This window comes from Cricetulus griseus, chromosome 2, assembly GCF_003668045.3.
Source record: "Cricetulus griseus strain 17A/GY chromosome 2, alternate assembly CriGri-PICRH-1.0, whole genome shotgun sequence".
NCBI lineage: Eukaryota > Metazoa > Chordata > Mammalia > Rodentia > Cricetidae > Cricetulus > Cricetulus griseus.
This window is the reverse complement of record NC_048595.1, coordinates 61,142,220-61,158,280: the sequence shown is the minus strand read 5'-3', so window position 1 is coordinate 61,158,280 and position 16,061 is coordinate 61,142,220. Positions and strand designations below refer to the sequence as shown.

General features: G+C 37.8%; 1 protein-coding gene across 3 annotated transcripts in view; it reads left to right on the top strand.

The window, feature by feature from the left end:
- Positions 1-16,061, top strand: part of Dennd4c (DENN domain containing 4C) — a 106,271-nt gene that overhangs the window by 20,392 nt on the left and 69,818 nt on the right. For all 3 annotated transcript variants that reach the window (XM_027400383.2, XM_027400382.2, XM_027400381.2), the window contains exons 3-9: positions 3,962-4,214; positions 5,807-5,876; positions 7,550-7,719; positions 9,407-9,645; positions 12,032-12,098; positions 13,267-13,325; positions 15,349-15,493. In XM_027400383.2, the coding sequence (XP_027256184.1) occupies positions 3,962-4,214; positions 5,807-5,876; positions 7,550-7,719; positions 9,407-9,645; positions 12,032-12,098; positions 13,267-13,325; positions 15,349-15,493 (1,003 nt within the window). The remainder of the gene's footprint in view (positions 1-3,961; positions 4,215-5,806; positions 5,877-7,549; positions 7,720-9,406; positions 9,646-12,031; positions 12,099-13,266; positions 13,326-15,348; positions 15,494-16,061) is intronic.

Below are 16,061 nucleotides of genomic sequence, written 5' to 3'. Positions count from 1 at the left end.
TGGTAAATTGTTTACTACTCCCTACTCCCACCCCTACTGGCCTAGAACACTTTATATAGGCAAAGCTGAACTCAAACTCCTGGTAATCTTCCTGCCTCAGCCTCCCAAGTATGGAATTACAGGTGTGTGAGGAATGCTGGCTTCTTGCTTAGGTACTAGGATCTGAACTCTAGTCCTAAGGATTGTGCTGTGTTCTCTACCCAGCCCTCATCTTTGTAATTGTTGTTCTGATAGTATGTAAGGACTTGATCTTTTTTGAGTAATTTTGGCTTGAAGTCTGCTTTGTCAGATAGGAGTATAGGTGATCCTGTTTGCTTTCAGATTCTCCTTTTCTTGGAGTATTGCTTCATATCCTTTCATTTCCCATCTGTGTGTTTTTGAGTGTCTTGTATACAACAAACAGTTGAATATTACTTTTAATCCACTCAGCCAGTGTTCATATTTTAGTTGGAGAGTTAAGACTGTAGAGTTGGGTTTATAATGAGTTATGTGCCAACTTTCTTTTCTTCATCTTAGAAGCTTACATGTTGTTATACTGGGTTAATAGTGTTTGTACATTAAAAAAAACTGTTATTTATCTATTTTCTTATTCTTTTGAGGCAGGGTTTCTTTGTGTAGTAGTCCTGGCTGTCCTGAAACTCACTTTGTAAACCAGGATGGCCTTGAACTCAGAGATCTGCCTGCTCTGTCTACTGAGTACTGGGATTAAAGACATGTGCCACCACTACCCGTCTATTTTTTTTATTTTTTTTTAAATTTATTTTTGCTTAATGTTTTATGAATGCTAGAATTGCTTTAGTCTGCACAACTACAGACCCAGGGCATCTGATGCCCTCTTCTGGCTTCTAATGGTGAATGTACATGGTGACAGACATATTTGCAGGCAAAACAAAAATAAATAAATCAGAAAAATGGTTAGACTTATAGCCCTACATGACTGTGGTCCGAAAGCTTCTGTGTGTTTGTTTTAAATTTATGGTTTATAGGTGTGTGTGTGTGTGTGTGTGTGTGTGTGTGTGTGTGTGTGTGTGTGTGTGCGTGCGCGCGCGCACCTGTTTGCCTGCCTGCCTTTCCTGTGCATGCAGGTGCCCAAGGGGACTAAAAGAGAGTGTTGGAAATCCTGGAGCAGAGGTTTCAGACGCTTGTGATCTGATATAGATCCTGGAAACCTAACTTGGGTCTTCTGAAAGAGCAGAACATACTGTTAACCTCTAAGCCTCCTCTCTGGCCCCTCGTTGTTTCTGTTACTCAGTTGCTGATAGAGTCTTGATTTAAATTGCAAGGCATTTTGGCTACTGTAATGATCTTACGAGCATTTGTGTTTTTATTTCTCTTGGTTGTATACCTAGAGTACACTGTTGGCTTCTGTGGAAGTTTTTGAAGACCTATCAAACTGTTTTCTAAATCAAGTACTTTTCATCAGTGGTATATGAAGATTCTGCATATATTAATTACATCCTCAACTAATACTTATCTGTCTTTTTTTTTTTTTAATGTGTGTATCTCTCTCTATATTCACACATACAACATGCACATCTGTGTGTATTTGTATGCGCAGATGCTCTTAGGGGCAGGAGGAGGCCATCAGCTAGAGTTTTAGTGGTCGTGAGTTAACCTGATACGATTGCTGGGATCTGAGTAGCAAGTGCTCTTACCTGCTGAGCCATTTCTCCAGCCCCCTTATTTGTCTTTTTGTTTTGTTTTTGAGACAGACTCTCTCTATTCCTGGCTGTCCTGGACTTACTATGTAGAGCAGGCTGGCCTCAAATTCACAAAGATCCACCCGCCCCTGCATCCTTAGTGTTGTGACTAAAGGCCTGTGCTACCATACCCAGCCCTCTTATCTTCTTGATGAAGTGATAGCTCATCTTTGGATTTGTACTTCTTCTATCTGACATACTCAGCAGCTTCCATGTGTTTTGGCCATTTGAATGTCTTTGCCTACTTTTGAAAAATAGGGACATTTCATTTCAAACATTTTTTTAAAGATTTTATTTATTTATTTATTCAAACATTTTTTTAAAAATAGGACTTACTTGGTTTCTGGAGACATGGCCTAGCTGCACAGCCCAGTCTGGTCTAGAGCTTTCAGTCCTGCCTACCTGTCCCCAGTTCTGGCAAAAAACAGTTTAGTTTGAAACAGTTTAACTTTATTCAGAAACTGCAAGGGTAACAGAGGTTCTCATTATAATATATCTCACCTAGCTTTGTGCCCTTTTGTTTATATGTTTTATTTAAAATTTTTCTTATTTATTTTTTCTTATTTATTTATTTTGGTTTTTTGAGACAGGGTTTCTCTGTGTAGTTTTGGAGCCTATCCTGGCACTCGCTCTGGAGACCAGGCTGGCCTCTTAACTCACAGAGATCCGCCTCCTCTGTCTCCCGAGTGCTGGGATTAAAGGCGTGCGCCACCAACGCCCGGCCTAATTTATTTATTTTATGTGTGGTGGTGCTTTGTGTCTTGTATGTCTGTGCACCATGTATGTGTTTAGTGTCTTTGGAGGCCAGAAGAGGGTATCATGTTCCTTAGAACTAGAGTTACAAATGATTGTAACCCACCTTGTGGGTGTTGGGAATTGAACCTGGGTCTACTGGAAGAGCAGCAGTGTTCTTAACCACTGACCTCTCTTTCCAGGCCCCTTACTTGTTTTTTGAGACAGGGTCTCACTATGTAGCTCTGACTGGCCTGGAACTCATATGTACCTTGTGTACATTGCCTCTGCCCCCTGAGTGCTGGGACTAAAGGTGTGCATTACCAAACCCGCCCCTTGTCTTTTCCTCAGACAGTCTAACTATGTATTCAGTTGGCCTCAGCCCCATAAATGCTGTGACTACAAGTGTGTGCCACCATGTCCTGTGTGTATCGATTTAAAAATTCTGTTATCTTATGTGACTTGCAATTTTTTTCATATTTTGTGTATGAAGTGTGTGTATGTATATGTATATGTATATATATATATATACACACACACACACACACACACACTTTTTTTTTTACTTTTTTTGAAGTTACATAATTAAAGAAGTTTGTGTGTCTACAAATATGTGTTTGTGGGGGTACATGTGTAGTTCAGCCTACAGGAGTGGGTTCTCTGTTTCTGCCATGTGGGTCTCAGAGATGAAAGCTGAGGCTGAGTTTCACAGCAAGTGCCGTTACCCACTGGGCCGCCTCTCAAGCCTCGTGTTTTTGAGACAGGATCTTACTTTGTAGCCCTGGCAGAATTGGAATTCCTTGTGTCTCCGAGGCAGGTCTTGGACTTCTTGTGTATCAATTGGGATACTTGGCACATTTTTCTTACTTGATGGTAGGTACCATTTGTGAATGGATGGATTTGTGGTTTGCTTTCTCTCCCTGTCTGGCCTGGAACTTGCTGTGTAGACCAGGCTGACCTTGAACTCACAGAGATCCTCCTGCCTCTGCCTCCCTAGTGAATGGGACTCTCTTGATCTAAGGACTTTTAAATATAAAAGTTGGCAGGAATTGGGAAGAATGTTTTCCTGAAACCAACAAATTGAATATTCTATAGAATTTCTAAAGCCCGACCTGAGGATGTCTGTGGTGCTTCCATTTCCATTGTGAGGGCTGGAGAGATGGCTCAGCGGTTAAGAGCACCGACTGCTCTTCCAGAGGTCCTGAGTTCAATTCCCAGCAACCACATGGTGGCTTACAACCATCTGTTATGAGATCTGGTGCCCTCTTCTGGTGTGCAGATATATATGTGGAAGCAAAATCATAATAAAATAAATAAATCTTAAAAAAATTGAGTTTTTGCTTCTTAGATTGTGTTCTAGCATTTGAAATATAATCCAGAGATTTATAATTCTTAAAGTAGTAATTTTGGTTTTGTTTTCCTGTTAAAAGTTTGGAGAGGAACAGGGATGATTAAAGTTTTCTTTGCTCATTTCAAGAAAACAACATTAACCTTTAATCCCTTTTCTCCCTTTCCTCCTTGCCTTGCAGAGTGCTATATGAAGGGAAAGAAAGGCTTATTCCAGGATGTGAAGTGATCCAAGCCACACCCTATGGTCGCTGTGCCAATGTCAACAATAGTTCAACTACTTCCCAAAGAATCTTTATCACCTATCGCAGGGCTCCTCCAGCTCGGTCCCAGAATTCCTTGGCTGTAACTGACATCTGTGTTATTATAACCAGTAAAGGAGAAACCCCTCCTCACACTTTCTGCAAAGTTGATAAGAACTTAAATTGTGGCATGGTAAGAAAAAAGTTGTTTCCTTTTCAAACTTTGGTTTGGAAATAAATCAGAAAGGTTTAATATTGGTTCTATAATTTATTTTCACATTTCTATGATTCTTGTTTATATATTTACCTATTTTTTTTTAATTTAAAAAGACTGGTGGAGCTGGGGATCAAATGAGTGCCTGTGCATGCTAATCTAGTTCTAGCTCCTTTATTGTGGAGTACTAGCCATGCCTTTCTAATGTGCATAAATCATTATTTTTAATATTCTCATGACAGAACAAAAAAGTATAATTTAAGCTTGGGATTTTATGTATGTCTGTGTATATCTTGATATTGTCTGTTACATCAACATAGAGATTTATTAACTTCTGGTTTTCAATAGTAACTTTAAGGACAGTTGTGGATAGATTGGGAGGAAACTCCCAGTACCCAGGAGTTCAAGCTGGCCTTGGCTGAAGAGGACTTTCCCAGGTCAATATGGGCCACAAAGTCAGACCCTGCCTTATATAAGCACACAGAGTTTGTAGAAAAGGAAATTGGGCATACACATTTGGTTTGTAGTTGTATATGACTAACACTTATGATTGGGTTAGATTTATCTTGAAGATAGGCAGAAATCCATGCATTCATAACTATTAGTAGAGGTGATGACTCCATAATCTCCTGGGGGACCCAGTCTTTCCTACTTGGGTTCCAATATTGGTTCCTCTTTGTGTGTGACTTCTTTTAAGCACTAGTAGTCTTTGAATGATTACAAAACTGTAAGATTTTGAAAATGACATTTTACTCTGGGTAAGGGGGCCGTGGACATGTGTACACATGGAGGACAGAAGATCACTTTTGGGAATTGAGTGTCTTTCCAACATGAGAATCCCAAAGATTGAACTCAGGTTGTCAGGTTTAACAGTGAGCACCTATGCCCACTGAGCCATCATCCCACTGGCCTCATCAACTCTAAACTTTTTGAAAATATCTTTAAAAGCAAACAAACAACCCCCCCCAAAAAAAACCCAAAAAATCCAAATTGTTTCTTTCCCTTTTGTATTGTCAACTGTATTTTTACTTTATTCCATGTTTTGATATTCTTTTGGGTGCTAGAATCAAAGCTACACTGAGCTACATTCTTACCTTTATAAACATAGGTTTTAATTTTAAAATATTTGTTACTGTTGAGACAGGGTCTCATGTATCCCATCCCAAGCTTGTCTGGAAATGGTTATGTAGGGAACCTTGAACTCCCAGGCCTGTCTCCACCATCCTCGTGCCAAGGTAGCAGGCATGCACCACCATGCCTAATTTTATGTGGCACTGGGGATCATACCCAGGTTTCACAAATACCCTAACCTCAACATATTAACTAAGACACCCAGCTCTTTTTGCTTGTTTTTAAAGACAGGGTCTTTGTAACCCAGAGTGGCCCCAAATTCACTTCCCTCTGCTTCCTCATCCTGAATGATGGGATTACAGGCAGGTATTACCACTCCTGGCTAACTAGGAGTTTTAAATGACTTGTCTGGATAAATAATCTCTAGATGACATTCAAGATCATCAGTTCCTCCTTTTCATTTTTTGTTTGTTTTTGAAAACTCAATTTATCTTTTACAGTGGGGTTCCAATGTGTTTCTGTGTTATAAGAAGTCTGTGCCTGCTTCAAATGCAATAGCATATAAGGCTGGTAAGTGAATTGAAGATCTGTCCCAATTGACAAACTAGTGAATGCTAACATTGGGCTGGCTAGAAGAGACAAAATAATGTTTCCTTATGTACTTTGTGGAATTGATTGATTTGTTAATTATATATAATTTTTAGCATGTAAAGGCTGAAGTTTTCTTAAATGCATTATATGCTGTTAAGATTTGCTAATACTGCCCTCAGTATGTTGTTAAATTTAAACTTTTGTTCAAGCAAGCATATGAGGCATAAACCTCCAAGCTTTGGTCTACACTAATAGATTTAAAATTCATTGGAAAATTTGTTCTTTGATCTTTGTATTTGGAGAATCATAAAGGTGTCAAACTGCATCTTTACTTCTTATATTTCCTTCTCTTATCTTTGTGTGTCTGATTTGAACCACATGTTACTTGCCATGAAAGGTGGACTTGCTTCCTTTCTCTCTTGTTGCAAAGAATCAGCTATTTGGAGGAGAGGAGGGCCTGAGAAACTTTTCTGCCATGAAGTTTTTGGGAAATCTATCGCCACACTCTAACTGCACACTAAAGTGTCAAGGGCTGTAAAGATTTAAGTGTGACTTCTTCATCCCACTGGTATGGTGGGATAAAATCTGAAAACACAGGTATGCTCCAGTTGTAAATAGAAGATACTGGAATGCTTCTTTGTGAAGAGAAGCAGTGCCAATTACTTTTTGCTTATGCAGTTTTTGAAGGAATTTTATTTTAGGGAAAATAGGCAAATCCATATCTGAAAATTCTTGATTGTCCTCATAAAACTATTTATACTAATGAAATAAACCATTTACTTTATATAGAAACAAAAGCAACTAATAGGAAATTCAGAATCATTTTAGAATATGATATTGCTGTAATATGTCTGTAATACATGATACTTGAAGTCTTTTCTTTGGAAGGGAGAAGGTATCAACATATAATGCTCAAACCTAAAATATTTGCAGAAAGTTTACAAAAGTATTTAGAACCTAAGTTTTAGATACTTATTATGAGATACATATTTTAGTGTAATACAGAGTTTTAGAGACTGAACTTGACTAAAATCTTGCTTTCAGGTTTTTAGGTTGGAAGTGGGCAGTATATTGGTGACAGTAGAGGCTAATTAATTGATGGTGTACAGCTTCTGTGTTCTGAAGAGCTCTGTTAGGGCTCTCAGGACTACTACCTGCCCCTCCTTCCTGGGACTCGCATACTTTACTCTGTCTTGTTCATGTTGAATGCCATTTACACTGCAGCTTTCAGCACTGGTATAGGGGCTGGGATCACTTCTCTTGCCTTGCATTTTTTAAATAACATTTATCCCTTCTTTAAATTTTTTTCCAAAGACTAACTGAAATAATTGGTAAATTTTCCTTTAACTTTCTTACCATTCTTCACAAGGTGTTGACATATTTAGGTTAAAAAAATGTGTTGATTGGTGATCAAGATTGACTTCACTCTTTTTTTAGTATTCTTAATACATTTTCATGTTGTAATTAAATATAAGTTCAGGAATAACATATAAAGGATAGATTGACTTATCTTAATTTCTGTTATAGAAAAAATTAATTTTGAAATTTCATACAAATATTTCTAAGAAATTTGATATTATAATATGTGCATATCATAAATAATTTATGTAAAGTGATTTTTTTTTTAAAGAAATGTTATCTTTCTCTGAAAGGTTTGATTTTTCGATATCCGGAAGAAGATTATGAGTCCTTTCCGCTCTCAGAATCTGTGCCTCTCTTCTGTCTTCCTATGGGAGCCACTATTGAATGCTGGGATCCTCAAACCAAATATCCACTTCCTGTTTTCTCAACATTTGTTTTGACAGGTTCTTCAGCTGTAAAGGTATATTTTGTGCTTAGTTGATTAAGCCTGTTTTGTCCATGTTTTAATGTTATAAAGTGGTTGATTTATGTTTTATCTGAATGTTAGGATTATTTGGATAAAAGACATTTGCATTTATACTGGGACATCCATTGTAAGATGTTGAAAACAACTAGACCCAAAGTCTGTACAGCTCAGTGAACTTCTATACAGTTAGAATTGGCAGACTTTGGGGCTAGTTAATTTTAGTGTGTGACATTTTTTTTATTTATTTCTGAGTTTTTTAAAATAATAAATAATTTATAAAAATTTTAAAAAGTCATCGTGAAACCTGTGATTATATGTTGATATCTCTGAATCTTATGTATCAAAATAAGATGTTTTGAGACTTTGAGACAGGTCTCAAAATGAGATCATGGTAATGATTTAAAGACATAGGTACCTTGGGAAGAATCAGGTTTACATAAAACAACTGGATGAGAGCTTTAAGACATTGAAATGGTTGAAAGAAAAAATTAAAGCGATAATGAATAAAATATACAATTTACCTGGGTGTGGTGGCACATGCCTCTTATCTCAGCACTTGGGAAGCAAAGAGGCAGGCTGAGAGAGATCTGTTGAGTTTGAGGCCAGCCTGGTCTACATCACAAGTTCCAGGATAGCCAGTGGTATATAGAAAAATCCTGTCTCAAAACAAACAAACAAAATAGGAAAAAAAAGCCAGGTGACTAGAAATTCGAAATATAATCTTTAAAATTAAAAGATATAAATAAATACAATTAAAATGCAGTGACTTTGATTTTTTTTTCTTTTTTTTTTTTTTTTTTTGAGACTGGGTCTCTCTGTGTAGTCTAGGCTGGCCTCATTTACATGACTCTTCTTGTTTCAGCCTCTTGTGTTGAATTATAGGCATGTTCCACCATGCCCAGCCTTCAGTGAATGGTTTCAGTAACACACAAGTCAATACCCAAAGGGAGAATGAATGAAGAGAAAGGTAGATTTTTCTAAAATATAGTACAGAAAAGGATAAAACATGAAAAATTTAAAAATTTAGCAGATAGCTTGACATGGTAGTGCACACCTTTAATTTCAGTATTTGGGAGGCAGGTGGTTCTCTGAGTTTGAGGCCAGTCTGGCTCTAGTCCTTTCAGGGCTACCCAGTAAGAGACCCTGCTTTAAACAAAGAAACAAACAGAAAGCAAACATAAAAATATAAAAGGTTCAATAAATGCATCCCCAAAGGGCAGACTAACAAAGACAGAAGAACGTGTTTTTAGTGCCCAACACTTACTTGAATGCTGGGGATCTGACTCAGTGCCTTAAGCTGTGTGTCAAGTGCTTACTTCACTGAGGCATCCTCCCAGTCCTTGTTCACTTTTGAAAATAATGGGTTATGATGTTTATCTAGATAGAGATGTTGCCAAGTCATCTGGAAATAGGAATTGAGTTCTGCGTGAGGTTGTCCTTTCTTCTTTTCTTTTCTCTCCCTCCCTCCTCTTCCTTCCTCCTTCCCTCCTTTTTTTTGATAAAAAAAAATATGCTTAAATATATAAAAGAGCATTGGGTGTGAAGATCTACTGGTAGAGCACTTGCTGAGGATGGTTGAGATTTAGAGCTTAATCTCCAGCATGAAATATAAAAATTGAAAATGTATAGAAAAAAAAAGAATTTTCAAAACAATCTCAAGTCTTTCAACAATTCTTTGCAGGTGTATGGAGCTGCCATCCAATTTTATGAGCCTTACCCTCGAGAGCGTCTAACAGAGAAACAGCTTATGCAGCTGGGCCTGTTGACCCCTGTGGAGAGAAAAGTGGTCTCCAAACCCATCAATTCAAACAAGTGCATTTGTTTGCTTTCACACTGGCCTTTTTTTGACGCTTTTAAGAAATTTCTTATGTTTATCTACAAAGTTTCTGTGTCTGGACCACATCCTCTTCCCATTGAAAAGTATGTATAAGGATGAGGTGTCGTGTCTAAAAATAAGATATGTAATGCTCATTTCATTGTTATTTAACTTAGCAGCAGAGTTGAAAGGGAAGGAGAATGATAGTCATCCTATTTTTACTTGTTCCTTCTCCACCTGAGTCATTGATCGTGAACTTGAAATTGGAGTCTTGGTAAACATGGCCTTATGACTGTTTTGAGAATTCAGGTGAGGAAATAACTTGTATAGAGTGTGTGCTCTTCTATTCCTTCTTCAGAAACCAAGACAATGAATGCACACATGTGCATTGTGTAGGTGGCCAGTACAGATTTAGGTATAATGAATATTCATCTCTAAACACATGTGGAAATTAGAAAGGTAAATTAACTGAGGTTTACTGTGATTTTGGTTTTAGCATGAGGTAGAATGTCCTATAATTATCTTTGTCATGGAAATGTTTATAATCCAAGAAAAATAGATGTGGAGTCATAAAAGAATGAAGTCTTTGTTTTTGTTTTTGTTTTTGTTTTTTTTGAAGTGTTTGTTTTTTTCAGAGGGTTCCCCTTGTGGCCCAGACTAACTGCAAACTCCTGAGCCTCTTTGTTTCTGAATTCAGGGACATTATAGATGTACACAGCCTCCATCCTGTCTTATTTATTTATTTATTTATTTATTTATTTATTTATTTGGACAGGAAGGAGGGCAGGTAAGAGCATTTGTTCTTGCAGAAGACTTGGGTTCGATTTCCAGCACCCAAATGACGGCTCACAACCACCAACAACTCTAGATCCAGAATATCCAGTACTATCTTCTGACCTTCACATGTCATGTACAGACATATACGTGAACAGAACACTCATATATATAAAGTAAATAAAATAAATGAATAAATGAAAACTTGCTCCTTGTGTGCATTTATGTATGTGCACAAACACATGTACACACACCATCAAGGCACTCTAGTAGAGGTTAGAGGATAACTTGTGAATGTCAGTTCTCTCCTTCCACGATGTGTCTCGGTGAGCAGACACCTTACCTGCCGAGTCATCCCTCTGGCCCCAACCCTGTCAGTTATAAACTGTTTTGATTTCTAGTAGGACATGGCTTTTGTTTATTGTTGTATACAGTAATAACTTTAGTAACAAAGCAAGAAGGGTCAAAAAGTTTGTGTAATGTTATTAAAATATCAAAATTTGGTATAAAAAATAGGGTTTCCACTTTATTCCCAGAATGCAAGTTAGTTTATTCCCAGAATGCAAGTTGGTTTATAGTTTTACATTTAACTTTCTGTTGTCAGATTAATTACATTGAGGTAAAATTTAACTGGTGACAAGTTAGCATCCTTGTGGATAGTTGTTGTCTCTCCTAAGAGCATAAAACTCTGGAGAAACTTGAGAAACATTGTTTCTAAGTAGAGAAAGGGCATTTAGGTGGTTTGTCTAAAGTTCTACTAATAAGTTTAGGTTTAAATTCCTTAGTTAGCTGGATTGTGGTGGCGCAGGCCTTTAGTCCCAGCACTCGGCAGAGGCAGGCAATCTCTGTGAGTTTAAGGCCAGCCTGGTATACAGACTGAGTTCCAGGACAGCCTCCAAAGCCACAGAGAAACCCTGTCTTGAAACCGCCCCCCCCACACACACACAAAAAATCTTGTTTATACTTCATTATATTGTCACTGATAACCAGAGCGATAAAAATAATTTTTTTGTTTGAGACAGGGTTTATTTGTGTAACCCTGGCCATCAAGACCAAACTGGCCTTGAATTCAGAGGTCTGCCAGCCTCTGCGTCCTAAGTGCTTGGATTAAAGATGTGTACCATCACCACCTGGCACAAATATTTTAAAAAAAGATTTATTTTTATTTGTGTATGTGCATGTACATACATGTGTGTACCACATGTATGCATTTGCCTGTGGAGGCCAGAAGATGGGCATTGGACCTCCTGAACCTGGAGTTAACAGGTGGTTGTGAGCCACCAAATGGCTATGAACTGAAATTGGACTCTCTGAAGAGTGTAGCCATTCTAAGCTGCTGAGCAATCTCTGCAGTCCCCAAATTAGCTTCTTTACTTTATGAGAACTACTTTTATTGTTTTCTCGATGAAAATAGTGGTTTGGTTTGGTTTGGTTTTATTAGACACTTACACTCTGCAGTGTAAGCTGGCCTATGTAGCCCAGGGTAGTTTTCTACTTGTAGTAATCCTCCTGCTTCAACCTCTTAAATACCAGAATTACAAGAATGCACCACCATGCTTGGCATAGGTTTATTTCTTTAGTTCAGCTTTAAATAAATCTGGGAATTTAAATAAATGTTTTCAACTGGGATCATATATAGTGGAATGAAAGGGTTGCTAAAATCTGTGATACATTTAAGAAAAGTAACTGTGGTACTCATTTCACAATCTTTTCTAGGCACATCTCACATTTTATGCAAAACATCCCTTTTCCTTCACCACAAAGACCACGAATCCTTGTACAGGTAATGAAGAAGGAGTCTTTTCATGTCAGTTTGTGCCGAGTTCTTTCATTTTAGATGAAGCAGTATGTATGTATGAAGTGCTGACTCTCTCATTATTTAGTAGCTTACTGGGCATTTCTTTCCTAATCAATTTTAGACCCTAGGTGAATAGAATTGGAGTAAGTATGACTTGCAATTATTCATGGCATTGTAAGTTACATGTTTTCGTGGGTCCATGTATGACCTTTGCATAGCTACATTTAATAATGTAAGTCCCAAAGAATTACGTTATGGTCATGTCCTTATTTCAGAATCACTGGTAATATTTAGTATTTTAATATTTAAGTGCTGAATATTTAAAATTTATTTGGGGGAACAATGAAAAGAGTTTAAACAGTGCTTTCAGACTGTGCTGGACAACCTCTTCTTTCTTAGATCTAGGAAGTGACAAGTCTCATTAGGTGCACAGCTGTGACACTATATAGGGTCAATAAAAACAAGATTCCACAGACTGCTTGGCCATGGGAATGAGATTAAGTTACTATGAAAGTTGCTAAATATTTAGGTTTCTACATTTACTGTGTCTTCCTGAATCATAACAGTTTACAAACAGACACTGAATAGTCTAATGAAGCAATTCATTTAATATTTCTTCGGAGATATTATCTACAGTCTATAGTAGGATTAAGTCAGACACTGTTGGTCTTGAATATATTTCAGTTCATTCGAGTATTAATTGGTACTAAACTAGCTTAACTAGTCTGTTGAGTGAATAAATTTGAGGCTCCTATAAAAAATTATTCTGCCAGTTGGTGGTGGTGCATGCCTTTAATCCCGGCACTTGGGAGGCAGAGGCAGGCGGATCTCTGTGAGTTTGAGGCCAGCTGGTCTACAGAGTGAGTTACAGGACAGCCAGGGCTGTTACACAGAGAAACCATGACTCAAAAAAAAAAAAAAAATACTATTCCAAATTTTTATATACCTGTATTTAACCCATTAACTAGGTCAAAACTCAGCCAGCAATTTAAGAGCTAGTAAAAATATCTGAGTAATTACAGCTGCTACCTACATCTCAGTGTGCTTAAAATTATATACTTTTCTGCATAGTGAGCAATTTTCTGTTTGACCTTTATCTAAATATTGAGACTATAAAATTGGTTTGACTAATTTATCTTTTTGTTTGTTTAAGCTATCAGTCCATGATGCATTAATATTATCACAGCCAGTTTCCACGCCTTTACCATTAAGGTAATGATGGTTTGCTTATTTGCTTGTTTTGTTTGCTTGTTTGTTGTAGATGGAACCCAGAACCTTATTTATGTATGTTTGGCCTTAAAAGCCACACCCTCATCCCATTTGATAATATTTTAAATGCTATATTTATTTGCTTAGAACAGAATACTTTAAAATACTTTCCAGACCCGGTCATGGTGGCATAAGCCTGTAATCATAGCATCTTAGAACACTGAGGCAGGAGGATTGCAAGTTTAAGGTCAACCTGGGCAACTTAGTGAGACCTGTCCTAAAATAAAAGACTACGGGTACCTGTATAGTTCTGGGGATAGAGCACTTGCTTAGCTTACACAGCCCTGAATTCAAGCTCCAATAAAGGAAAAAAGAAGGGTTAGAGTACTTTAGAGGCAGGATGAGAAACTAGTTAAGGATAGGGCATCCCTTAGTATTGCCATCCTTGATACCTGGGTGGGTGGTGTAGCACTTCAGAAAATTGTAAAGCTGGGGAAATGACTCAGTAGGTGAAGCACTTGCTATGCAAGTGCAAGGATCTGAATTTTGGCCCATAAAACCCATGTGGAAAGCCTATGTGGGTGGTACATGCCAGTAATCCCAGCAGTGGCCAAACAGGAAGCAAAGATAAGTGGATTCTGGAAGCTCACTGGCCAGACGGGTAGCCCATATGGTGAAGTTTTGAGCCAAGGATAGATCCTTTTGTAAACAAAAGATAGAAGATGCTGAGGACCAACACCTAAAGCTGTTTTCTGACCACCACATGCAAGCCCATATACTGCATGCACACAGGTGCATGTACACTCATTCTATAAAACCAGAATTACAAGATCTGATATAGGAAGTGCTTCCCTTTTAAACTCCCTTCCCATACGCAGTTTGTAAGTAAATGTTCATGGTGAACTAGTGTTAACCGCCTCCATACCCCTTCACTTCTTTTCATCTGCATCACTAACCCAGGGTACTGCTCCATTAACCCTTACTCTTTTATTTTTTTTTTTTGAAGATTTATTTATTTATTACACATACACTGTTTTACCTATATTCCAGAAGAGGGTACCAGATTGAATTGTAGATGGTTGTGAGCCACAATGCTGGGAACTGAACTCAGGACCTCTGGAAAAGCAGTCAGTGCTCTTAACCTCTGAGCCATTTCTTCAGCCCCTAACCCTTACTCTTATCCTTCAGTTTTTTTTTTGTTTGTTTGTTTGTTTTTTTTTTAACCTACTGTGGAACCAAGGCATCCTCTTATGAATATAAGTATAATGGGTCAGTCATTTCTCTTTAGCCAAATCTCTTATTTTTACATGCACCCTTATTTTGCAGTTCTTGGATTATGACATTAGCTTTTTCCTGAGCCTTTACATATGCTATCTTCTGGCCCCATCACACCCTTGCCACTGTTCCTTTGAACTCAGCTCAAATGTTTGAGCTTCAGAAAAATCTTTCTTAACAAATGTTCATTTGATTCACACTATATGCTACCTCATTAATTAGCTACATTGTTTCTCATTGCTAAGTTACAAATTGAAATTAACATTAGATTGTTGATTGAAGTTTCTGTCTTGCCCAGTCCAGTAGCTGTTTAGTCCCAAATAAACAGACAGAGGCTTATATTAATTATAAACCGTTTGGCCTATGGCTCAGGGTTCTTATTGACTAGCTCTCTCTTAATTATTAAACCATTTCAATTAATCTGTGTATCTCCACATGGTCTTGGCTTACCCGTGATGTCCAAGCCATTTGCTTTCTCAGCAGCTACATGGCATCTCCCTCGAGACTCACTCTCTGTATTCCCCTTCCCAGCATTCTTTTAGTCTGATAGCCCCACCTATACTTCCTGCCAGGCTACACCCTGCCTGTCCATTGGCCGAAACAGCTTTATTCATCAACCAGTAAGAGAAACATGTGTTCACAGCATACAGAAGGACATCCTCCATCATTCGATTATTAACCTGTTTAGTAAGTAAATATTGATCATATTTTAGCAAAGTAGTTTACAACATTGTCTTTTTCTGTTTTCTAGTGGGGCCAACTTTAGTACATTACTGATGAATCTGGGTCCTGAGAACTGTGCAACATTGCTGCTGCTGGTTTTACTTGAGAGTAAGATTCTGCTACATTCTCTTAGGCCAGCTGTCTTGACTGGGGTAGCTGAAGCTGTTGTTGCTGTAAGTAAAGACTTTTCCTTTTAGAACAAAATTACTACTATATGATTTGTAATCTTCTTTAAAGAAAGCAACTTTTAAATTCTAGGCCAGTCAGATTAATATGAAAGATAAAGAAAACAAAAGTGACTTGTGTTTGAGGAGGAAAAAATGTCAGATTCTAATTTTTCATATTTTATTTTTCTCCAGAGAGTAAATACTTCTTTATTATATAACAGTAAAGCTTGTAAGTGGACACTGGTGGTATCTATCTGTAGTCCCGTGTTTCATGGGAAGACATGAATAAAGGTCTCATCATTCTAATAGGGAAACAAGAAGAGACTAAAGTAATGAACCAACCAAAGGCCATCTTGGAAAAACTAGTCTGTTTATTGGGACTACTTACAGGAGTATTGGTGAGAGGTTACTCACAGGAGCAGGGACAACTCAAATGTAGTATAAATGACAACTTGTGGATGCTGGAGCCTAGCCATCTTGCAGGACTTGCAGACTCTGCAGTTGATCAGAGTCTTCCAGATTACTGAGCTGGAGCAATTGTTTACTGTTCCTGTACTAGGAGAGGGGCTTGTGG